Raw genomic sequence first — 26,374 nt, forward strand, 5'->3', positions numbered from 1 at the left:
AAGACACACAAAAAGCTTCTGAGACAAATGTTGCAAACAGTGAAGGTCCTATGACAAGAAAAAGCCTCGATATCTGTCTAGAAAAAAATATACAGGTCCTTCTCAAAATATTAGCATATTGTGATAAAGTTCATTATTTTCCATAATGTCATGATTAAAATTTAACATTCATATATTTTAGATTCATTGCACACTAACTGAAATATTTCAGGTCTTTTATTGTCTTAATACAGATGATTTGGGCATACAGCTCAAGAAAACCCAAAATTCCTATCTCACAAAACTAGCATATTTCATCTGACCAATAAAAGAAAAGTGTTTTTAATACAAAAAACGTCAACCTTCAAATAATCATGTACAGTTATGCGCTCAATACTTGGTCGGGAATCCTTTTGGCAGAAATGATTGCTTCAATGCGGCGTGGCATGGAGGCAATCAGCCTGTGGCACTGCTGAGGTCTTATGGAGGCCCAGGATGCTTCGATAGCGGCCTTTAGCTCATCCAGAGTGTTGGGTCTTGAGTCTCTCAACGTTCTCTTCACAATATCCCACAGATTCTCTATGGGGTTCAGGTCAGGAGAGTGTGCAGGCCAATTGAGCACAGTGATACCATGGTCAGTAAACCATTTACCAGTGGTTTTGGCAATGTGAGCAGGTGCCAGGTCGTGCTGAAAAATGAAATCTTCATATCCATAAAGCTTTTCAGCAGATGGAAGCATGAAGTGCTCCAAAATCTCCTGATAGCTAGCTGCATTGACCCTGCCCTTGATAAAACACAGTGGACCAACACCAGCAGCTGACACGGCACCCCAGACCATCACTGACTGTGGGTACTTGACACTGGACTTCTTGGCATTTTGGCATTTCCTTCTCCCCAGTCTTCCTCCAGACTCTGGCACCTTGATTTCCGAATGACATGCAGAATTTGCTTTCATCCGAAAAAAGGTACTTTGGACCACTGAGCAACAGTCCAGTGCTGCTTCTCTGTAGCCCAGGTCAGGCGCTTCTGCCGCTGTTTCTGGTTCAAAAGTGGCTTGACCTGGGGAATGCGGCACCTGTAGCCCATTTCCTGCACACGCCTGTGCACGGTGGCTCTGGATGTTTCTACTCTAGACTCAGTCCACTGCTTCCGCAGGTCCCCCAAGGTCTGGAATCGGCCCTTCTCCACAATCTTCCTCAGGGTCCGGTCACCTCTTCTCGTTGTGCAGCGTTTTCTGCCACACTTTTTCCTTCCCACAGACTTCCCACTGAGGTGCCTTGATACAGCACTCTGGGAACAGCCTATTCATTCAGAAATTTCTTTCTGTGTCTTACCCTCTTGCTTGAGGGTGTCAATAGTGGCCTTCTGGACAGCAGTCAGGTCGGCAGTCTTACCCATGATTGGGGTTTTGAGTGATGAACCAGGCTGGGAGTTTTAAAGGCCTCAGGAATCTTTTGCAGGTGTTTAGAGTTAACTCGTTGATTCAGATGATTAGGTTCATAGCTCGTTTAGAGACCCTTTTAATGATATGCTAATTTTGTGAGATAGGAATTTTGGGTTTTCATGAGCTGTATGCCAAAATCATCCGTATTAAGACAATAAAAGACCTGAAATATTTCAGTTAGTGTGCAATGAATCTAAAATATATGAATGTAAAATTTTCATCATGACATTACGGAAAATAAAGAACTTTATCACAATATGCTAATATTTTGAGAAGGACCTGTATAAATAAGACCTCTTATTTTCATTTTATTTAACTTTTGTTTTTGTTTGTTTTGTTTAAATCAGAGAGTCCTGTGAGCTCAAATCTTTTTCAAGCTACCCAAGGGACCACCATTTTCCTGGTAAGCAGTATTTAGTTACAATCAGTACAATTTTATTTAGCTAAAGAGGCACTGTAGAAACAGTTTTCTGAGTTTTTGATCTAGGTTGAATTCAAGGGAATTCAGACTGCATTTATTCATCTGTTAGTTTGTTCATCTCCAAGATTTTACATTGCTGGGACTAATCAACCCTGAACTGGATAGTACTTTAAGGAAAAGAAATTAATTACGATACAGCTTGTGAGCTCTTAAGCATTTGCAAGAACACAAAAAGGACAACTTTAATATTTCACTGCTATTTTGGAATCATGACCTTCTTATATCTTCCCTGATTACAAATACTTTGAAACACTGTTTGAGATTAGTGAAACACTTTTAACACCCTGCCCATGTTAAATACTTACTTCTCGGGCAAAGATCCTGTCTCGTACCCGCTGATATTCTTCTTCTCTTTCTTCAATAGATTTGCTACGCCTCCCGTCCTGCAATGGCACACGGATCTAATACGCAAAGACAAAATATATAGTGTACTCTTAAATGCTAAATGCAGTTTATTTCTTCACTGTTTTTGTACTAAAAAAATAGGAAGAGTGAAGAATAATCAGTCAGAATAATCAATAGAATACTCGGTTACTAAAATAATGGTTAGCTGCAGCCCTAAATAATAACGCTCATTCCAAGGTGATGCACCTTCGACCCTATACTTATGCTAAAGCACCATTAATAGGATTTACCTTAGAAATGAAACCTGCAAAAGGCAGATTAAGAAGCATTATTTTTACTGTTGCCTCACAAAGCTTACACAACACCTGTTGTCACTTTTGTTACAGGTCATTAAGTCACAAAAGTGTGGTGGTATAAAAGGGAAAAAACTGGGTCATGTTTAAAGAGATTTAGCAATGACAACCAACCTACCTGATTATCATCCTTGTCCATACTAGCATCATCTCTTTTAAGGATGAACTTTTTTTGAAAGTCCATGTTACGCTCATCCTTGATGTGTTCAGAAAACCGTTGTTCTGGGCTGTAGAAAAATATTTAAGGTAAATTGTTCTGTAAAGGCTGCAAAAAAGATGACTGCAATGGAGAGAAGGAAAGCGGTAAGGAACCTAACAGCAAAAAACTGTAAAGGCTATTCAAAGTTAAAACAGCAATGTTACTGGGCAAATAGGCCCAGTTTTTTGCTTTTCCAATCTCTTGTACAATGACATTTCTCAATGATTCACAATAAAATACTTGAAAAGATGTGGAAAACCCAGCAACATCTAACTCTACACAAGTTCACAGACAAAACCTACACTGTTCATGATTGGTAGAGCAAGTAATTCACAGAAATTTCTCAATTCATTAAATCATTTTTATTAACTTTTATGAAGTTTAACTGCAATTATCTTCTTGCTAAAATCAAGAGTATTTTGTTGTTTGTGGAGAGTTTGTGAAACACTCACATGCGTGTGTTCCCCGTCTTATTGATGATGACGGCCTTTCCCGTCTGATCTACGTTGTGATCCATACCGAAGTAGGCGGCCACACGGTGTAACAGCATTCGATGATAAGATGTCATCTGAGGAAATTTCTTGTATTGGTTACTGTAGGTGAAAAAAATAAATTAATAATTGCTAAATTGTCCTTAAGGCATTTGCTCTGATGTTGAATGCCAGAATTAGGGTTTTAAACTGCAATTAGGGCTGCAAATTATTGGCAAAGCAAGTAACTGACATTATTGTTGAATCCTGGGATAACTATATTAGCAGCAAATAACCAATATTTTATTCCCTCATCTCTGTTTTCCAAGATTTTGTCATTCCAAACACTTTCTGGGAGCTGCAGCATCTTAGTCACTAAGATCTGTATCAAGTGTGAATATTAAAGGCAAAGACAGTCAGTCAAACCTTCTAAATACTTTGTTGGTATGAATGTTGTGCATCCAAAAGAACAATAATCCATCAAATAGTGCTTTCCAGACAGCAGTTTTAATTGTGATAATGCACACATTAATGTTGTGATAAAGACAGAGGTTCACTATATTGAGTAGCTCTAACTGTAATATCGTTATTTGTAGCCCATTACGGCAATCCTGTGGGCAATGGGATAATCAAATTTAAACTCACTCATAAGAAAACCAAATAATAAAAGATTAATGCATTACTGTAGCAATCTGCAAACAAAAATAATAACATATGTCTAAACTGAATAATAAGCTCAGTGTTTAGAAGGCCGGACTTACTTGTTGTCATTAATGAACTCCAGGATATCTTGTTCTAGTTTAAGCAGCATCATTCGATCCCTGCAGGGTCAAAGGAAAGAAAAAAAATAAAGAAATGAAACGAGGACATGAGTCCATGACTTAAATGCAGTAAACCTACCACAAAAGTTTGAGAAATTATTTAAAAATAAATTCTGATGGTAATTTCTGAAGTTCATCAGGAGTTTCTTTACATGCAAAATTATCATATAAGACTCGTTACTTGATAAAAACATAAAATAACAACTTGAGCTATTTTACTCAAGAGAAAATGCAGAGAAACATTAAATGTGACAATACTATCAACATTTGGACACAAATAGAGTAATTAAGATTGCTCTGCTGGCAACAATATGAGGATTTTTTTTATATTCAGGTAAGTCCATACAATGCAGTGCATGCAGCCCTCTGCTAAAACACATCAGAATGCTTCCAAAAAAATGCATTATTATCCCTTGTGAAGAATTAACAGATTTGGGATTTCTGTGATTCCTTTAAATAAATTTGTGTGCAAATATTGGAATAATGAAATTAAGCTTAACAAAATTCACAAATAAAATGCGGATTGTTTACGATGCCTAAAGAACCAAGATTTCTTTATTCCAGTAAACTGTTTGGACTATGTTCCGTGTGTATTATAACCACTACTTGTTGGCTGTAGTCATACCTGGGATTGTTTTGCAGTGTGTTGACCAAAAACTCATGAACATCGATGCCTGTGGAATCAGTGTATTCCTGACTGGAATCTATCAGAGAAAAGAAAATGAACAAATACAAATCCTTTCCCAAAAACAAACAAAACCATCAAACAACAAATGACAACAAGAAAACAGCGCAGTGTGAACATATACCAAGCTTAAGATGATGAAGAGGAATAAGCATGTCTCTTGTCTTTGAAAACAGTTACAGACATATGCACGCAGTGTTCAGTGTAAACAGAGACAAACACCCTCTAGAGGGCAACATTACTTCTACACTACACTGCACAGGTACACGGATAAGTCATTTAGTCTCTGCTGTATAATGATAACTGACAAGTCTTGCAAGGAGAGACTGAGGTCTACTTTAACAGTTTTGTTTGTATTTTTAGACTCCATTTTGAAAACCTCTCCTGGCGCCAATTAAAAGACAGAGTAGAAGAAAGAATCACTTTCATCAGGAACTAGACGGCAACAATTACTCCTAATGTGAGCAACACACTTTTGTGTCTGATCTTCCTATTAAAAAAAAAACTGTACAAATACCAAGATTCACCATAAACAAAAAGTGTAATTAGCACTTGAATAAGACAAGCTCACTTTGTTTCATGGTTCCACTCATTATTTTGATATCAACAAGTCAATGAGTTTACATGGGTGATTTCAGCACATAAACTTGCTCTTACAGCCAATAATGTTCTTGAACACTGTCAACCTCTTAAAAATCACCAAGGCAGTGACGGCTCTACACCTGCTGTTTCCCAACATGCTGCTACCGATCAGACCTGCTTTGTAGTTTGATGTTGGCCATTTTGCCCATTTGAAACCTTTCCAGTTTGACAATTCACACCAAACATTTCACGACAGTTGCCATCTGCAATGGGATGTTTCATACCGACCATGTGTAAAGTTGGACCCACCTAGCGGACGTCAGCCAGTCAGTCATTTTCTAACGCTTATTCCAAAGTGGGTCGCGGGGAAGCTGGTGCCTATCTCCAGCAGTCTACGGGGTACCCTGGACAGGTCGCAAGTCCATCGCAGGGCAACACACAAACAACCATACGTTTCATACTTATATTTAATATATCCCATGAATCCCTTCTGCCAGCTTAAATCCACAAATCTAACCTAGTGTTTAAAAAAACTTTAAGAATGGTTAGTAGTTTTACTTTTTTTAATTTAGACTATCCTTCTATAATTGTTTATAATTTATATATCTTCAGTCAGATGCAGTTACAAATTGTCATTTGTTTTGTTTGGTTGTATTTAACACCACAACTCACTGAAATTACCAAAGCAGAGAAACAAAAGTATTTGCCATCGTAAATACACGGGTAAAACATGTTAATATGCCGGTAAGAAACCGGCATGCAGGGAAGGAAATGGTTTGTTTATATGTACAAAATGGTGGTAGGAAGTGACAAAATGGCAAAATAGCAACCTAAGCAGGTATTAAACATACTTTTAAGCTCACATTTGTGCCATAAAAATTTTATTTCTATTGATGCAATATTCTGATATTAAAGGTCTTGTTTTCATTAACTGTAAGCGAGAAATCATCTTAATGAACACAAATACAAGCTTTACAACATCATTCTGTGTGTAAATAGTCTTTATGCTGTGTTTTACGTAGGGAATTAAGTTAATGAAATAAATTAATCTTTCAGTAATATTCAAATGTATTGAATAAGACTGTATTGTGTGAGATGTTTATAATGATGCAATTAGCTGGCTCAGATTTGGCTCTCATGTTGTGGAAGACCAAACAAGCTCAATCTATAGATGTCTTGTCATACTTTAAACAGAAGTGAACACTGATATGTTTGTGAATTTGAATGTGTGTTACAGTACATAAATATTAGAAAACTTCTTCCATTTGACAAACGACTCCTCGTTTTCAGAGACTTGGTTCTAATGAGTTGCTGCAACCCTCAAGCCAAGAGTAATGCATCATAAAAAGGACTAAATACTATCCTTCTTGTCAACTTACAAATGATATCTGATAAGAAGACATGCATGTCACCAAATATCCTAAAGTGTAAAGGAGTAAAAGTGTGAACAATGACTTTGTTACACAACAACCGCCGTAAAACTGCGTCTTACCACGAGACAGCATCTTTCGAGGAGTCTTGTCCTTTTTTTCCTTCTCTTCATTTTCATACTCATCCTTTGAAGACTTTTCCTCCTCTTTGTCTGATGGACAACTGATGTGAAGCTGGATTATTTCCTATTGAACAAACAAAAACAAATTGCTCTTTAATAATTACAAATAAAAACAACATATTTGAAAACGCTGTAAGCTGGGATGAGTTAAAGTTTACAGACTGCAGTTACTGGTTATGTTGGAAAAGTATACCGATTCTGGGGGTCCATCGTTTGGGAAGGGACCAGAGGACTCCTCACATACTGCCAGACTCCGTACTAATTTCATTTTGGCATTAGACTGAAACAAACAAGATTATTGCATTCTTCGATGAATTTGACAAGACACAAAAACAAAAAAGACACAATTTTGATAAAATGTAAAGTCAAAACAAGAAAACACAAGAAAACGTATCCATATTTTTTTAATTCATATGAAACTTTACAACATAGTATTTAGACAAAAAAGTGTTTAAACAAAATATCTAATGCAGTCTTTTAAAAATACATGTAAAAAATCTTTAGCAGAGGTATTTTTAGGCAAGTAGTTGAAATTTTTTGTTTTTTGAGAGATAAAAAAAATGAAAAAAGTATGAGAATATAAAATGTAAAATAAAGTAGAATTATTTTCAAGCATTCACATTAATATACTGTATCTGTAAAATCCAGTGTTTGTTGTAATAGGAGCAGTCATTTAGTCTTCCATTTTTTGTTTCCAAAGAATAAATGTCTTAAGCTAGTTTTATACTTCATGCATTGAAAATGATGCAAGGTGCGCACACCAGCAGGGATGAAATCGTAACGTCCCCCCGCGCTCCATCATGCTCCATTCAAAATGGACGAGTTTAAAAAGGTACTGCCGCAGACAGTCTTGCCAGGTTGAGCGGATTTCCACACAATTGGACTTCTTTTGAAAACGTTGGGCTAGAAAACAAAATTTGCTTCGTGCGGGTTACTAAAATTTATGCTGCTTCTCACAACAGTTGGTGGGTTTTTGGAAAATATTCATAGGAAAATGCTATGAAAGTAATGATCAGTCTGTTGTGCCTTTGCACTCATACCATTAGTTCATTTTTTTGAAATCTAGAAAAATCAGTCAAACTTGAGATAATCAATCAGTGATGGTTACTGGTTAATCAAGTGTGACTGTAAAACGTCATTTGTAAATGACCCAAATTGGGTTAAGAGTTAAACTAAGCTATACTGGTATGTCTTGACCTAAAGGCCTTCCCTTATAAGCTTTGACTTGACGTAGAGAGAAGGCATCATGCTAAAGGGGGAAAATACAAAGAAATATCCAGAAAGGAACGGGAGGCTGATACAGAACTAGAATCGTGGATTGCCTCTCCCACAGGATGATGCTAAAGATCTTTCCAAGTACTGTAATACAGAAATCCGAGCGCAGCTTCATGATTTAAAAAAACAGGGCACTGCAATCTTTATTATGCGTGTAACAGTTCCCTTTCAGTCGATTCACTCAGTACAACACATGAATATGGGATATCAAGCTCTGCGTGTCCATGCTGAAGCCACCTCTAATCACGCCTCCTAGGCAAATGATGTGATGACGACAGGTGACAGGCCCCGCCTGCAGTATATACCTGTCCGTCATCATCGTCATTACTCAGTTCTTACGCTCTTCACCTTGCTAAGAACACCTCTTTGAATCAGACTAGCTAGCTGCTGCTGGTTAGCTCTGTGTCTCTTTCGAAAGGCTACTTGGAACTAGTTCAACTGCTTTTGTTGGAGTTAGTCACTGCTGCCTGCTGGTAAGCATGTCTGCCCGCGAAGCGTTAATTTCAAGCAGTTCGGTCTGGCTTTCGTGGTTTGGGATGAGCACAAAGCTAACACAAGTGAAGCAGAAGTCTTCTATTTGTCCCTGTCCTCAGGGGTGCAGCTTCTCGCTTCATGAGAAGGACCAGCATGAGGCTTGTCCCGTCTGTCTCGGGATCGTTCACGCTCGCAGAGCGTTGGCGGAGCCCGAAGCATGTGCGTTCTGTCGCCTGCTTCGTCGCTCGACCCTGGAGAGGCGGGTTAAATTCCTCGAGAAGGTGCTGGGAGAGGCTGCTGTCTCATGGCAAGACCCACTGCTCTCCGAGGCAGGAACCCCAGTTTCGTCCGATTCTGACGAGGACGGCTTTTCGGTCGAAGTCCCCGCTTATGGAGTATGTTGATGGGTTAGCCGATAATGGAGGTGCTTGGTCTCAGCTTCAGCTAGAACCCCTTCAGGGAGAGGAGGACGTACTGGACATCGGTTTGGATGTTCATGGTCTGTCCGATGATGAGGATGAGTCTCTGCCAAGTCAGGCTGCCGCTGCTGCGCCAGCAGACCCGGGCGACAGGTCTTTTTTCTCTCTTTGCCGCCGTGCAGCTGATACCCTGGACGGGAATGGCCATCCCCACCTCCTGCGGAGAATCCATCGCGAATCGCCAGGTTTTATCTCCCCTCAGAGCTGGCCGCAGTCAAGCACCATCTACCCATGTTTCCAGACTTTGTCTCTGAGTTGACGTCTTCATGGAACAAACCACTGTCCGCCCGTGTCACGGTGCTGGGTTATGGACAGTATCTGGACCTGGAAGGCAGTGAAAAAGCTGGACTAGTGAATATTACGCTTATGGAACAGTCTTTGGCAGCATATCTGGCCCCGTCCCAAAATCATGGTGTGGGTGGTCCAACATCGCTTCCGTCTAAGCACTGTAGGTTCTCCGCTGCTCAATTGGAGAAAATCTACAGGGCTCATGCGACCACTGCTCGTGCCCTGAACTCCATCACCATGCAAACATACCAAGCTATGTGCTTGGCAGAGCTTGGAGCCGCAACACCGCCGGAGAGCCCTAAGATGCCGCTCTTGAATGAGGTCACCGCTGACTACATCCTCCGTGTATCACTGGGCAGAGGGATGGCATCAACGGTGGTTGCACAAAGGCACCTGTGGCTGACGCTCTCTGAAATCCCGGATAGAGATAGAGCCGTCTACCTGGATGAACCGAGGGGTAGCCGGCGGGCTGTTTGGGCAATCTCTCGACGCCATACAGCCGAAATTCGAGCTGAAGAAAAAGCAGACCGAAGCACTGCGCTGTATCATCCCCAGGCGAGATGTGAGACCCAAATCCAGCTCGGGCACTCGCAAACAAGTTGTACCGCCACCCCCACTGAAGAGGATGACGCGACCTGTGAGCTTGAGCCCTCAGACAGCATAGCCACAGAGGGACTTGACGTCCCGGAAGAAGAAGACACAGTCCTCCTAGCTGTGGGACTCGAGAATCAGGAGTTTCAGGAGCAGGGAGACATGTTTGCCAGTTCTCGGCGGGTACCGTCCAAAAGAGGTTTTCCTGGTGTTGTTCGGGATCCCAGTCCCAAGAGGCGCTACGTTTCCCCAACACAGTCTCCCAAGCACAATTTCCCCACAATTGTATTTGCACTAAAGGTTTGGGTGCGTTGAATGTGTTTCTGAGCACTACAGTTGTTCCAAATGTTTGTATGTATGCTCCAAACGTTTCAATAAAGACAGCTTTTTCTATGGAAAAAGGTCAGAATCAAATGGCTGCAGGCGACAGCCAAATGAGGCTGCACCTCTCTCGCACGTCGGGAGAGGGCAGCACCGTTCCACCAACAGTGCCGCAGGCCAGTCGCCTGGCTGCACACTCCAACCTTGGGTGGAGAGGACCGTTGCGATGGGTTACCGTTTACAGTTTTGCCGGAGACCACCCCGCTTTGTTGGTGTGGTAAACACGGCGGTAATGGCCCAAGCAGCAGAGGTTCTGAGAGAGGAGATAAATACACTGTTGGCAAAAGGAGTTTCCGTGCGGTTCCCAAGTCGGACATGAACAGAGGTTGGTACAGCCGTTACTTTGTTGTTCCGAAAAAAGGGGATGAGCTTCGTCCAATCCTGGACTTAAGAGTTCTGTATAAATACCTCCGAACATACAAGTTCAAAATGTTAACACTCAAGCAGCTTCTGAGTGCTATCAGCCCGGGCGATTGGTTTGCCACGATCGACCTGACAGACGCTTACTTTCACGTAGTGATACACCCGGACCACAGACAGTTTCTGAGATTCGCCTTCAAGGGCAAGGCTTACGAGTACCTCGTACTGCCTTTCGGTCTGTCTCTAGTGCCTCGCACCTTTACAAAATGTGTAGAGGTAGCACTAGCACCTCTCCGAGAAACAGGCGTCCGCATTTTAACTTATCTGGACAACTGGGCTTTAATAGCCAGTTCCAGAGAGCAGGCGACAGTGCAGCTGTCGCAGGTTCTGTCACACATTCAGGCGCTAGGATTTTTGGTAAACTCTCAGAAAAGCTTGCTGATCCCAATTTTCATTTCTCGGTCTGGAAATATGCTCCCTTACAAGCAGGGCACATCTTTCCGACCACAGAGTGGCCACGTTTCACCGCTGCCTTACTCAGTTTCAGTTGGGACACAAACTGCGTTTCCAGACTATCTTACAACTGATGGGTATGATGGCATCTATGATTGCAGTAGTACCACTCGGTCTACTGAAGATGCGCCCGTTCCAGCGGTGGACCCGCTCTCACCGGTTGTGTGCATGGTGTCACCGCAGCAGAAAGCTAACAATAACCACTGCCTGCATGTCGGCTCTCGGCCCTTGGCGGGAACCAGGACTGTTGTGCCGAGGTTTGCCGATAGGGAGAGTAACCTTTTGCAAGGTGGTATCCACGGATGCCTCCCTGAGGGGTTGGGGGGCTTTGTGCGATTGCGCAGCGATGCGGGGGGTTTGGACACCAGTACAATCTAAACTCCACATAAACTACCTGGAGATCTTAGCGGTTCTGCTGGCTCTGCAACATTTCTTCCAGGTTCTGTTAAACCAACATGTTCTGGTCAGGACAGACAACACCACTGTGATTTCATACATAAACAGACAGGGAGGGACTCGTTCACTTCCTCTCCTGAAGCTATTACACACCTCTTGCAGTGGTGCAGCATACGCTTTCTGTCTATCAGAGCTACTCATGTCCCGAGATGACTGAATCTGGGTGCAGATTTGCTCTCCAGAGGCGGACCTCGGGTGAGAGAGTGGAGGTTTCACCCCTCCGTGGTGGAACAGATATAGTGTCTGTTTGGGACAGCAGCAGTAGATCTTTTTGCCACCAGAGCAAACACCCACTGTCCTCTGTTCTTTTCCATAACAGATCAGGATGCTCCACTGGGAGTGGATGCCCTGGCCCATCCATGGCCCAATGTACTCCTGTATGCATTCCCCCCAGTGGAAATGATACTACCTGTACTAGAGAGGATGCGCAAACAGGGTCTGTCCCTAATTTTGGTAGCACCCCGTTGGCCTACAAAGTCATGGTATTCCGAGATAAACAGCCTGCTGGCAGCAGAGCCGTGGCAACTCTCCGTTTGTCGGGATCTCCTCACTCAGGCAGGGGGGAGGGGATATTTCATTCCACACCCAGATCTGTGGAAGCTGCATGCTTACCTGCTGAGAGGTCCAGCTTATTAGCCAAAGGCCTCCCCCTTGATGTGGTGGCAACAATCCAGAATGCAAGAGCATCCTCCACTAGAGGCTTATTCGCTTATAAATGGCGGGCTTTTGAGCAGTGGTGTGAGGACAAGCACATTGTTCCATTTCAGTGCTCAATGGTGGAAGTTTTAACGTTTTTGCAGGATCTGCTGGATAAAGGTCTTTCCTTTTACACAATTAAGGTCTACTTGGCTGCCATTTCTGCCTGCCATATTGGTTTTAATGGAGTCAGACCAGGTGCTCATCCTCTGGCTGTACGCTTCTTAAAGGGGGTTCGTAGACTCAGACCTGTGATTAAACCCAGTTTTCCTTCCTGGGATCTCACATTGGTACTAGAAGCTCTTTGTGACCCTCCATTTGAACCTTTGGAGTCAGTAGATGTGAAGTTCCTTTCATATAAGCTTGCTCTGCTTCTTGCTCTGACAACTGCAAAGCGAGTTGGAGACCTCCATGCTTTGTCTGTAAATCCTACCTGCATACACTTTTCATCTGATGGTTCCAAGGTTACCTTGCGACCTAATGCAGCTTATCTTCCTAAGGTTATTACTTCGGACTACAGCTCCATGACTATGGAGCTCTCTAGTTTTTGTCCACCTCCTTTTGCATCTGAGGAAACACTTCCTGTGCCTTTTACGTGCACTGCGCAGTTACATCAACCATACACAGACTGTGAGGTTATGTGATCAACTGTTTGTGTGTATTGCTAACCCAAAAAGGGGGAAAGCTCAGTCCAGACAAATGCTCTCCCACTGGATTGTGGAGGCCATTTCTCTAGCTTACAGCAACATGGGTCTCCCAATGCCACGTGGTGTGAGGGCTCACTCCACCAGGGACATAGTGACCTCCTGTGCACCACTTAGAGGGATGCCCATGAGTGACATTTGTGCTGCAGTCAGCTGGTCTTCGCCGCACACATTTGTAAAGTTTTATCGTTTGGATGTGACAACTTCGCTGCACACATTTGTAAAGTTTTATCGTTTGGATGTGACAACCCCTTCTGTGGCTCACTCTGTTCTTTCTGCTGGGTCTGAAGTGCTGCACTAGTATGCAGTGCATGATTCAGGTTTGAGGGCTGTTCTGCAGGGCGTTTATATATGTCCCATACTCATGTGTTGTACTGAGTGAATCGACTGAAAGGGAACGTAAAGTTATGCATATAACTACTGTTTCCTGAAGCAGAGTAACGAATTACAAAACATTGCTGCCCCGTTGCTCAGCTGGGCTCGGTGAATAGCGGCTATCGAACTGAGTAATGACGACGATGACGGACAGGTATATAGTGCAGGCGGGGCCTGTCACCTGTTATCACATCATTTACCTAGGAGGCGTGATTAGAGGTGGCTTCAGCCAGGACACGCAGGGCGTGATATCCCATACCCATGTGTTGTACTTTGTTACTCTCCTTCAGAGAACAGTAGTTATATGCATAACTTTACGTTTTGTGCTTTTAACATGTTCAAGAGAGGTTGACATTTGGGTTGGTTTCATTTAGGTGGGCGGGTTTTATGTTGGGATTGGGCTGGAAACTGTCAGTCAGCTCTGGCAACCCTGGTCGCAGAGCAGGTTCACAGATAATCTGTTCTGCCAGGTAACTTTGGTAAGGAAAGAGCAAATATCTTCAAATTCACAGAAATAGTTGTGCATGATAAAAGGAAGACATGAAGTTACTGCTAGAGCAGATATGTTTTGTGTCTTAAAATTAACCAGCATTAACAAATAAAAGTTATGGTAGCTACTAGAAATTTCTTACATTTATCAGTTAATTAGTTATATTTTACATTAGAAATGTGGTTTACAAGAAAACCATGAAAAACTGATCTTTCAGAAAGGTTTGTCTTTTGTGTCCAGCAGACTGAGCTTCCAGCTTTTTAAACAAGTAATGAAAAATAAATAAACCTAATAACACAAAACTGTGTCAAAAACAAGACTCTTTTTTTTACTGGGATCTGCAGGTTTAAAGATAAAATAACAACCTTGACATGATAAAAGATTAAATGTTTTGGTTTAACTGAGCACTTAATCAGAAAATATGTGCAGACTGGATTCCACCTCACCAGCTGTTGTGCATGCAGTGGAATAGATTATTTCAGGGGAACTGAATTTCATACACCACCAGCATTTATAAGATGGATCATTTAAATGCTTCTTTTATAAAGAAAACAGTTTTTACTCATGTATGTTGGAAGAAGTGGAGATCCAAGTGAACACAAACCAGTTCTACCCATTGTACTAGAGCAATAAGCAACAGTTCATCCTCATGTATGTTTGCAGTACTAAATGCAGCCATTTTTGGTGTGTGACATCAAGTGTTTCTTTTGCAACATTTCCAGTGGTTATGTAGTGTACTGCTACCGGTCTTTTCGGAGAATACTGCACCAACATCAAGTATAAACGCCTGCAATGCTTGTTCAAGTTAGCACGTTGGCAGTGGAGTCCAGCGGGACACTGAAGTGTGATTACAACTGAGCCTTTATACATGTTGCAAAGCCTCATAAGACATAAAACCTGCCATAGACCTGAAAAAAAGCTAATTAGTGTTCCCTAAAACATGAAAATGGAAATGCAAGATGAAAAGAACAGTTTGATATATTTATGGGTAAGAGAAAGTCACTGAACTATGAACTACTGAAGCCACAAACTCAACCCTGTTCCAAGAACATGTTTTCACTATAGCTATTTAATATTATTTTAACAGCATGTAAAAACATTTCTAACAAGCATTTATAATCAATTTAAATGATCTATTTTAAAGAAAAGTTCTAAAAATAATAAACAGATTCACCAAACCTAACTAATTGGTCTGCTCTGCTTTTTTCCTGGTTATTTGAAACATTTTTCTGTTAGTTCACCTGTTTAAAGTTCAATTCCAAAGCTTTACTAAGGTCAGTAATATATTTACTCTTAACCTTCTCATCAGATTTAGGATTTTAAGTCAATGATATAATGCAGAAGGTTGACTATAGATTAGAGGATTACAACGTTGGAAGGCTGGAAAGATATCGGATTATGCAAATGTCATTTCAAGGACCAGGATTATAAAGTAATATCAGTTTATTAAAATTAACTTACCTTGGCCCGTTTCCTGCCATGGCTGTGGTTAGTAGCTCGCCTCTGCTATTAGAGCAAAAGAAAAATAATACTTACTTTAATAATGACAGGATGCAATATAAATATCAATAAAAAGTTATGGATTACAATTACCAGCTGGAAAAATGTAGGGTTAAAAGGACAATATTAAACTAACACATCTGATTGTTAGAAATCTTCGGAATGCCATTACCTCTGATAATAGACTCCACATTATGCAGTAACACTGTAAGGAGACTTGAAAGCCAACATTGACACTATGTATTAAAAACTACCTTACATTATTAAATATTAAATAAACTATCATGTTCACTGACTGAACAGAAGCAGCATGAACAGCATTTCTACTGTTTACTTGGTGCCTGTGTATTGTTAAAGTGTGGTGCACATTAATGACATAGATCCCTATTCAGAAACTGATTTAAAGAGGTGATTTTTAGACGTCACCGTATTTCTCGTCTCAGATTATTACGTTGCTGCCTAATTGCATGAGGGCAGAGCTTATCACACACTGTTCAGATAAGAGCAGCTTGAAAGCAGAGAACCCCACTGAGAACTGACTTATGGAGTTGTTTTTTACTAAACTCAAAGACTGCAATGCTTAACTGCCTCCTGAGTCACAAAATATCACTGCAAGTGAAACTGAGTTAGAACTTCATATTATCACATCTTCTTACCTGTGCATCCTGTGGAGAGTTATCATCTGGCTCTGGGCCCTCTCCTGTCCCATCCTTGGTACCCTGTGGTTGAGGAGAGGTTTTGCCCCGACTGCAGGGCTCGATTTGTTGCCCACGCTCTCCCTCCTGCTGGATGTCTGTTGTCAGGCTCAGTGACATCTTCTTAGGGGAGGGGAGAGGGTGGGAATGGGGAGGGGGTTGGGTGGAAGACCCAGTAGTGGCTGCGAGCAAAAAAAGGTTTGAAATTACAAAGAAGTTTTGGACTTTTAACAGAACGGCGGTATTTTTTGTATTGACAGGTACTTCTCCTTTAAAGTACCTACCTGTTGGAGGTACCAGGTCTATGCCGAACGTTTTACGGTGAGTGTGGAAAAGAACCACAAACAGGGAGATGAGGGGAATCCACTAATGTAGTGTGCTAGGCTGGGCTGCAGCAGGGGGTAAAGCGCATTCCATAGCAAGCTTTGGCCTTAGGGTAAAGGCTGTGGGAAAATAAAAGAAAAGTTAATGAACTACAGGAAAGGAATAATTTAGTTAGTAAAATGGTTTTAAAATCAGAATAAATGTCTAGAGATGCACCGAGAAGTCGGCAGATTTACATCTTCAGGATACAGCAAGGCTGAAAGGAAGATAATCAAGTGCTACATTTTATCCTTTATGGTTTTCAACTTGTCTGTCATGAAAGATGCTTCAGGATATTTCAGAGCTAGGTAAGCACTGACTCTACTCTAGAATCTACACAATGATTGTAGTTTCTTTAATCCTTGCTTTGCTATTTGCTAATATAAGAGAAAAAAAAGCCAGTTTAAAATGTCAACTCCATAATCATTTTGTCTTTGTTTTAAAACGACAGCGACTGCTCCATCACACAGCGCCTTGACATCATCTCTCCTCCTAACGTAATTGATGGCCACTTGCGGGAAGGATGCACAGAATAAAATAGTTTAACTGCTCTCATCTTTTCTTGAAATATTACAGTACTTAAAGAGAAATAAGACCCCCTAAGCATCAAAATTTTTCTCACCACATTTCTATAAATATTATTTCCTCCACCTTTACATATTCAGAAAAACAAAAAACCCACCAAAATCCATGTGAAAGGGATACATTACTTTCATGGCAACAAATACAACTTACGCTTTCAAATTCAGATAGTTAGTTATGTAATAACATACTGCCACATCTCTAGCAATGAATCATTAATACTGGCCATGGTTAACTCTTTCTGCAAACACTGCATTACAAACTGACATTATGGCAACCCAATTGTCTTATTTGCCTATGATAGCTTTTTTCTCTCTCAAACAATTTAGACAGCAATTTCTTAATAAAAGTATTGTACATAGAAGACCTATGACGATAATTAAAAATCAAGCAGTCTGCATATTGCAATGTTGGAGAGTAACAACAATTTATTTGGGCTAAACAATCATCTCAAGCTTTTCCACAATATTTTATCGTCTGTGTTTTGCAAAGTGAAGGAAGACAACTACAAAAAAACAAACAGAAAAAAAATGTGTGGTTGGAGTTTGTTTTTGAAATTGATTGTTTTTAATTCCTAAAATAAAGCCACTGTGTTTTGTTTTCCAAGAAAGCCTGGTTTTGCATTTCAAACAATGCAAATGAGACTCTTAATGTTGTTTTAACAATATTACCTTTCTTTAGTAAAATGTTATTGTCCAAGCAACACATGAGTCACAACAGCAAACACCAAAGCAGTAATGCTTCTTTCAATCTAAAAAAATATTTTGCAAAGGTAAACTGAGATTTGTTTTTTAAACATCTTGATTACAATACTTGGTAAGGCCCTTTTAACAATCTATTAAGACACACATAAAAAGCTGCTAAACAGTCATTCTCCCAAAATGTTCACATATCTGCTGCAAGACATTTTTAGTCAGACAATATCAACATTGCAAACAAAACAAAAACACATTAAATTAAATATATTTAAAGCAATCACACGAATTGACAAGACAGTACTCTGCCAGCCAGACAGTGAGGTGGGGGGACACCAACAGGCCAGTTACCACCTTTAGAGGTCGTCTAGGGCCTCTCCTCTCTGCCTTCGGTTTACTGCAGTAGCAGGGTCTTGCCTACAGTCTGGAGCCCTGGGCACCATGCATAGAGGAGGAAGACACGAATGACGTCATGTTTCACACACTGCGTGACTCATCGCTGCTGCCATTTCTGGCAGGGAGGAGGACAGAGCAGCTTACTGGGAATGGGTTTTAAAAGGAGAACAAACACTCACTGTTCAGTATTTGACTTTACAGCCTGAAAACACATGTTTCAGGCTCAGCATGAGCATCTAAAAACTTTGCAGTTAAAAGAATTTGACAACCACTGAAAAAAAGTCTATTACAGCGATGTTTCATTAATAAGCAGATTTGACCTCCTTTCAGTTATTCTTTCTGAAGGAAAAATAAAATTAAGTAAATAATGCAATATTAAATATACAAAAAAATAAAGGAAGCATAAATCTAGGCATATGTTTAATGAATGACATGTATAAACAAAGTATAGCTAACGGACTTATTTGCAGATATCTGTGCATCACTACACTCTCCTGACGATGGAACCAATGAGGTAGGGATTTCCAATGTGGGAAAGACCAAGGTGATGCAGCAGCAAAGGTTTCATTATCAACAGCATCAGCAACAACACTAGATCATTGACGACACCCAACCTCACTTCGCTTGCAGAGATCTACCCTGGCAGCACAAAAAACAGCTGTACTGTAATGTAGATCAGACTTAGTCATTCCAAAAATAAACCTTTGTGTGCTCTGGGAGAAAAAGAAAAAAGGGGTTCTGAACTACCAAGCAGCAATTATTCATTTTAAATGTCAGTCGCAAATCTAATTGCTGAGCGAATTGTCCTGGCTTAACACAGAAAGGTAGCAAAAACACTGTGGATCAAAACCTGTAATGGGGTGCTTATAAATAAACCAGCTTCTGCTCCCAGTCCCCTTATGTTTACACAGTTCTGTGATCAACACTCCATTGCTTCTTTCAACACACAGACATGATGCGGCCCACTGGGTTGCCAAAGAGATGATAACGTCACTCTTAACTGCTGCCATCTGATTTGAGTGAGTAAAGTGGGAATGAATGGAAGAATGATAATAAAAGAAATACCATCAGTTGCAGTGTGCACTGACGATAACTAATGCAAAGACAAACAGTGACGACAGGAGAATATGAAAATAAAATGCAAGCAGGGATGCTATTGTTGTTCCAGGTTCTTTTAGGTGGATCTGTTATAATATTTTGATAAATTAATGTAGTTCACCTGGTTGCCAGGTCATGTTACACCTAATGGCAAAACATCAACATCGGTATGGATAAACTGATTTAAATCTCTTGCTGCAGTACCAAGATGTGCTTCCAGTTGTCTTTACAAACATTTGTGAAATTTTTCATAACCTGCTTAGAGGCCAATCTTATGTGTCAATGACTCGGCATAAAACTGATAACATTTAGCTTTCGTTTAGTTGCAGTGACAAAAATACAGGGGTTGGACAAAGAAACTGAAACACCTGTCATTTTAGTGTGGGAGGTTTCATGGCTAAATTGGACCAGCCTGGTAGCCAGTCTTCATTGATTGCACATTGCACCAGTAAGAGCAGAGTGTGAAGGTTCAATTAGCAGGGTAAGAGCACAGGTTTGCTCAAAATATTGAAATGCACACAACATTATGGGTGACATACCAGAGTTCAAAAGAGGACAAATTGTTGGTGCACGTCTTGCTGGCGCATCTGTGACCAAGACAGCAAGTCTTTGTGATGTATCAAGAGCCACGGTATCCAGGGTAATGTCAGCATACCACCAAGAAGGACGAACCACATCCAACAGGATTAACTGTGGATGCAAGAGGAAGCTGTCTGAAAGGGATCTTCGGGTGCTAACCCGGATTGTATCCAAAAAACATAAAACCACGGCTGCACAAATCACGGCAGAATTAAATGTGCACCTCAACTCTCCTGTTTCCACCAGAACTGTCCGTCGGGAGCTCCACAGGGTCAATATACACGGCCGGGCTGCTATGGCCAAACCTTTGGTCACTCATGCCAATGCCAAACGTCTGTTTCAATGGTGCAAGGAGCGCAAATCTTGGGCTGTAGACAATGTGAAACATGTATTGTTCTCTGATGAGTCCACCTTTACTATTTTCCCCACATCCGGGAGAGTTACAGTGTGGAGAAGCCTCAAAGAAGCGTACCACCCAGACTGTTGCATGCCCAGAGGGAAGCATGGGGGTGGATCGGTGATGGTTTGGGCTGCCATATCATGGCATTCCCTTGGCCCAATACTTGTGCTAGAGGGGCACGTCACTGCCAAGGACTACCGAACCATTCTTGAGGACCATGTGCATCCAATGGTTCAAACATTGTATCCTGAAGGCGGTGCCGTGTATCAGGATGACAATGCACCAATACACACAGCAAGACTGGTGAAAGATTGGTTTGATGAACATGAAAGTGAAGTTGAACATCTCCCATGGCCTGCACAGTCACAAGATCTAAATATTATTGAGCCACTTTGGGGTGTTTTGGAGGAGCGAGTCAGGAAACGTTTTCCTCCACCAGTATCACGTGGTGACCTGGCCACTATCCTGCAAGAAGAATGGTTTAAAATCCCTCCGACCACTGTGCAGGACTTGTATATGTCATTGCCAAGACGAATTGACGCTGTATTGGCTGCAAAAGGAGGCCCTACACCATACTAATAAATTATTGTGGTCTAAAACCAAGTGTTTCAGTTTCATTGTCCAACCCCTGTAGTTTTATCCTCATTCAATCACAGTCAAAACATTCTTCTATATACTGCTTACTGACTGTTATATTGTTAACCGTCTCCAGCCTTTTATGAAATTAGAGGAATCCAAAACCTGTGTTTCCATGTGTGTGCCGTGCACAGGGATACAGAAAGCATGTAGAGCCAGATAGTATGTTTCATGTTCACATTGCGCCAAACAGGAGTTCTCCAATTGACAAAGAAAACCTTTACAACTGCTCCTAAAATTTCCAAATGTCAGTGTTATTAGGATGTTTCTAGTAAATACAGATTTCTGAAGCACAATGTTAAATCTTCAGTGGTTTCAAAGAATAAAATACCACAAGCAGTGTGTATCCATGTAGGGCAGAACAAAATAAATACATTCGATGTATTGAGCTTCATGCAACATGCAATCTCTGAAATGACAATATCGTGACAATCTGAGTAAAAATTTCATTAACATTGTTACAGCTTTTAATTTCCTCGAGTATTCTTGTTTGCGTAAAGATTAATTTAGAAAAATTTTATTTATTTTAAAACCTAAAATGGTAGCCTGCGATGAGTTAGGCTACGTTCGCACAGCAGGCAAATCCGACCCAAATGCAACTTTCTCATGACAGTCTTAACGGCCCATTTCCCATTTTTTTTACTTCCCAAAAAAAATCGGAATTGTACCACTTCCATACCTGGTACTAAATCAGACACGTATCCGTTTCCAAAGCATCCACTTTCTAACAGCCATATCGCATTTCATCTGACTTTTACGTCAATTCATCTGGCTTGGACTACATATCCAGACATACTTCTCAACAGAAGTAGCAGTCACCGATTCATTAAAGGTAGCACTGGTGGCCTTTACTTGTTATTTGAAAACAGGCAGACAGGAAATGGGGTGAAGAGAGAGGGAAGACATGCAGCACAGGTCGCCGGGGACGTACTTGAACCAGGGACAGCAGCTGCATCGAAGACTGAAGCCTCCGTATATGGGTACAAGGCCTCCGCTCTACCGCTATGTTATGCGTTGCGCCACCTACAAAAGGCCATTATTAGTAGTTGTGTTCTCTTTCAATTGAAAGGTTAGAATTTCGGCCCACTACGTTTTTGGTTAGTATCTTTACAGTAACAAAGTGATTCTAAAGTTTAAATTAATGAAGGTTTTAATGATCACCATGATAAGTTTTCCTACAGACATTTATACTGCTTTAAGCTGACCAAACTTACCAATAATCCATATGTGATGTGTCACAGACACACAGTTAAACAGATAATAAAAGCAATGGAGAGCACCAAATATCAAATGTAGTTATAATTTATACTTTAAAGCAGTAGAAGGAAACAAAATGAGTAATCCTCCGCCCACAGCTGCCACTAAGGTAACTTTTGGATGGATATTTGTGAATATTTTGAATCACCTAGTTTTGGGATTTCATGGCTATCCAGTATATTAGCCAAGGGCCAGCTTATGCTTGTAAGGACTGTCAAAATAATATGAGGAACACACACACAGTTCTCTGAACTTCAGTTATTTTAAGCCAATTAAAACACTCAAAAGTCTGGATGTTGGGCCCATTGTGTGTTTGAGCTCCACACCGATTTCTCTGTGGTATAATTTATTGATGTATTTTTGTATACTGAACTGTTCTTTAGTATATGCCATCAGATGTTTAGACTCCTTCTGCCACAGTAAGAAAATCCTATTGCTTTACCTGGGCATGGTTGTAATTATTGCAGTAAAAACACATTTTCAGTGAGGCAAAAATGTTAATGCAAAGATGTTGCTGATTGGATTTCATATTGTGTTTTCTGTTTGTTTACCCTTCGTCCATCAATAAGTTTTACACTGTAGTTTTTTTGCAACATCACAGACTACATAAGCTAAACACAATGAGGGGCAACCTCAAACTTCAAAATATTGTTTGTGAACAACCAAAATACCTAGGCACAACACTCTCTTTTCCACACAGTAATATGTTTTTTAACAAAGGATTTCCATCTCTGACATACTTCTGTTACACAACTAGATACCAAACTTCTTATAACACTAATGCCAAAGCATTAAACGTGTAGTTTTTTTTCTCCCCCAATTTCTGCAAAACTCCTCCTCCAATCCTCAAGTAATAGAAAATAAACGGCCTACGTTTATAGTGGATCACCTATAAACATACCACAATGTGTCATCAAAACACACTAAAAATGATTGCTTTTATTTTAAAAACAGCATTAATTTGAATTAAATTACTGCATGAAATAAAGTCAGCTTGCAAAAATTAGTATTCATTTCCGGTTAGAGAGAAATTAATAAAGCCTACTAGACACCTGAAATGACCAGGTTTGCTTCCATGTGCTTTCTTATGATGGGTAAACAGATGAAGCACAGATGTCATCCACTTTGCATTGAGTTACAATGAAATCACACCTAAAGAGCTCCTGAGTTGAAATGTGGTGAAAACTAAAAAAAGAGTACTCAATGCTGTGTGGTAAGCAGAACCATTGAATCTGATAGTGGGCTAAGCAATACAAAGTATTTCATGAGCTCTCTTGTCAAATCTAACTATCCCAGTCAAACTATGACATTTCACAAAGGAAAGCGTCCTTCTGCAAAGCAGTGTGTGGAGAGACCATTATCTAGTCTTATAAACCAAGCACATTTTCAATCCAGAACATTTGGATTTTTGGAATCATCACCTCAATAAATTTAAAATCAGAATACAAAATCAGAATAAAATTATGAAACAAAACCAGAATAAAATTATATGGTACAGCATCTGGCCACATGCCTAATTTTATAGAAATTTAATTAACAGACACATTGTAAATGAAGACTACTGTTATACTTACAGGCAGAACTTGATACTCAGCTCAACTCATATTTAATTCACCAACTACCTAAAGATTCTGCAATGAAGAATCATGCGTAGCAAAAATGCCTTTTTTTTTTTACTTGATGGAAACTGAATGAGAGATGAATGAAATGGTGAATGGAGGCACAGAACAGGAGTGAGCATGCACGTACAAACCCACAGAAAGAAGTGGGAGACACACACAGGCAGCTCGACCCAATTCAGCTCGTCTGTATTCAGCTGCGCACCTCGCCCATTTGACGTCAGAGAGAACTCATTTCACTCAAGGCAGTAAGGTTATGTCTTCGCCGAGTGGAGGCTGAAGTGTGTGTGATGGTGGGAGAGTTTGTGCAAGCTCAGTGCCTGCACATATCGTTTATCAGCAGCCCTCGCAGTGTTTGTGCACCAGTGCTCGTCTGTGTCAGTGAGGATTCCCCTTTGCGTTGGTTGCAGTTTCACACAGGGCAGGGAGGAGGGGGCTGGCACAGAACTAGAGACTAAAAAAAGAAAAACCCTGGGACAATTGCATGTAAGTGCAGCATCTCTGCTGCACTTACATAAGATTTAGCTAGATGCAGCAGCTAATATGTTTTTCCATCAATGAAGTTTTTAAAAAGCTAGTGCATCAATGGATTACTAACAGAGACAGTAGCTTAAGTACATCGGCAACAAACATACAAAGCCAGATGAGGGAATCACAAACTCAACGCACCGGAAGAAAGGGTTTCTCTCCTTTCATCTGTTACCGTCTTCCCTTCTACTTGTCATACACTCTTCTTTTTTTCACCTAGTTATGGGGATACCCCATCCTTCCACACTGAACTCAAACGATATCTTAGTTGTTAAACCCACCACTAAAAGTTACCTCTCTCTCTTTCGTCATCTTTTGAAGTATTTTCTTAAATTGTCAGGCTTGCTGCTGACGCCATCCTCCTCCACTCAGCCAACCCACTTAGTCCTGTGGGAAGAGCTATGAGTCATTCTCTCCTTCATTCCCATTTCTCCCTCCCTAGTTACCTACCAGCCTACCTTTCTATTGCACTTTTCTTCCGTTCATCCTAATAGTTATGAAGTATACACATTGATATGCTTCACATTCTGTGTAAAGGAGAGGACACAGATTTTTTTTGATAAGTTAGACAGATGAGCACAAGTATGTAGTTGGTAGAGATATTTGTTGGCCATATAAACGACAACCCTCTCCTTACTACTCTTCATAATAAGTACATTCTAAAACAGAAAGAGGGGGATCCTGATCATAAATACATTTTGGATGAAGAGAGAAAGAAAGAGAGGAGACAAGAGTGTGATCAAAGAAATATTGAGTGTTGTGTGAACCAAAATAAAACAAGCTATAAAAACTTCACAGAAAAAAAAGTAAGAAAGCAAAAGAAAAACATGAAATACTTGAGAGAACACATAGCTGGATTATTTATCTAATTGCTATTGCAATATCAGTGTTTGCAATTCCACAACCACAAAGACTGCGTGGATGCATTATTGTGTGGACTATTATATTTCAAGTGAAATGCATTAATACTCTGCAGGCAAATAATATAGCTGACATGTTGCATGTTGATACCTTGTCTGCAACAATAGACAACACTGCAATTGCATGACATCCTATATTATGCAACCCTACACAACACTGTGTAGAACATATTTGTTCGCATTCTTTAATAGTGAAATAAATTTCTAAAAGTCTTTTTAAGTATTAAAAAAGGAGATACTGTCATTGTGAAATCTGTGGGGAAAATGCATCGTTTTATTACACACTTGTTATTGGCAAACAATTAGATTTTTGTGTCACTTCTAAAATGAATAAAAGATTTATTTTGTGAATGACAGAAAAATTCATGATTCCTGAAATTGCTTGTCCGAGAAAGTTTTGGAAACATTAAATCACAAAGATAAAATCTTGGACAAAGTAATAAGAAAATAAAACATTGCGGAAAACGTTGCCTGTCCTCTTGCAGCCCTAAGGATCACCAGCTCTCCAAAAATACTTTCACAGGTTTCTCACATGATCTAAACCTGCTCCTACAGTCTCACAACTTCCTTCTTTGGACTGTTGCCTAGCAACAAGTGTACATCCCCCCTATTTATTCAGTTATTAGTATTTTTCATTTTCCAAACAAATTTACATTCTGCCAAATTGGTCTTTATATTTATCGTACATTTATAAAATGTAAATATTGTTTTTAGTTGGCTTAGAAATTGTGGACGTAAAACAATCACTGCATCAGTTTTAACACAAATATTAGATAACAGTAGTAAACTTTCATTTACAGTATTATGATACATTTGACTGAGGATAATTACAATTTAAACCAAAACTAGTTTCTGACTGATGCAAAAACTGACAGTTTTCTTTTTTTCTTCATAGGGAACTGTTCTAGTTCTAAAATATTGTTACAAAATCTGTCAGTTTATATCCAAGACCCTAAAGTACAAGAGCAGGAATAACCTTTTGGCCAGATGTTTTTACTCAAATTCAATTTCTTTCTTGCAATTTCGTAGTATTACTTACTGATTCCAATACTTGGAGATTCAAATGTTGTTTCTTTAAAAATTCCAAAAAGCTAAATTGACCTTTAATCTTCT

At 40.3% G+C, this 26,374-nt stretch overlaps 1 protein-coding gene across 18 annotated transcripts in view; it reads right to left on the reverse strand.

The window, feature by feature from the left end:
• The window catches only part of LOC124856622 (R3H domain-containing protein 2), a 69,185-nt gene that overhangs the window by 22,880 nt on the left and 19,931 nt on the right, over positions 1 to 26,374 (reverse strand). For 17 of the 18 annotated variants that reach the window (XM_047347271.1, XM_047347277.1, XM_047347266.1 and 14 more), the window contains 10 exons: positions 16,473 to 16,631; positions 16,150 to 16,370; positions 15,455 to 15,499; positions 7,105 to 7,191; positions 6,852 to 6,975; positions 4,718 to 4,796; positions 4,033 to 4,092; positions 3,254 to 3,394; positions 2,721 to 2,829; positions 2,210 to 2,305 (listed from right to left, as the gene is read on the reverse strand). In XM_047347271.1, the coding sequence (XP_047203227.1) occupies positions 2,210 to 2,305; positions 2,721 to 2,829; positions 3,254 to 3,394; positions 4,033 to 4,092; positions 4,718 to 4,796; positions 6,852 to 6,975; positions 7,105 to 7,191; positions 15,455 to 15,499; positions 16,150 to 16,308 (900 nt within the window). In that variant the 5' untranslated portion in view covers positions 16,309 to 16,370; positions 16,473 to 16,631. Of the gene's footprint in view, positions 1 to 2,209; positions 2,306 to 2,720; positions 2,830 to 3,253; positions 3,395 to 4,032; positions 4,093 to 4,717; positions 4,797 to 6,851; positions 6,976 to 7,104; positions 7,192 to 15,454; positions 15,500 to 16,149; positions 16,371 to 16,472; positions 16,632 to 18,182; positions 18,267 to 26,374 lie in introns of those variants that run through there. The other variant, XM_047347264.1, reaches the window with a different exon arrangement.

The sequence above is a fragment of the Girardinichthys multiradiatus genome, chromosome 20, assembly GCF_021462225.1.
Source record: "Girardinichthys multiradiatus isolate DD_20200921_A chromosome 20, DD_fGirMul_XY1, whole genome shotgun sequence".
NCBI lineage: Eukaryota > Metazoa > Chordata > Actinopteri > Cyprinodontiformes > Goodeidae > Girardinichthys > Girardinichthys multiradiatus.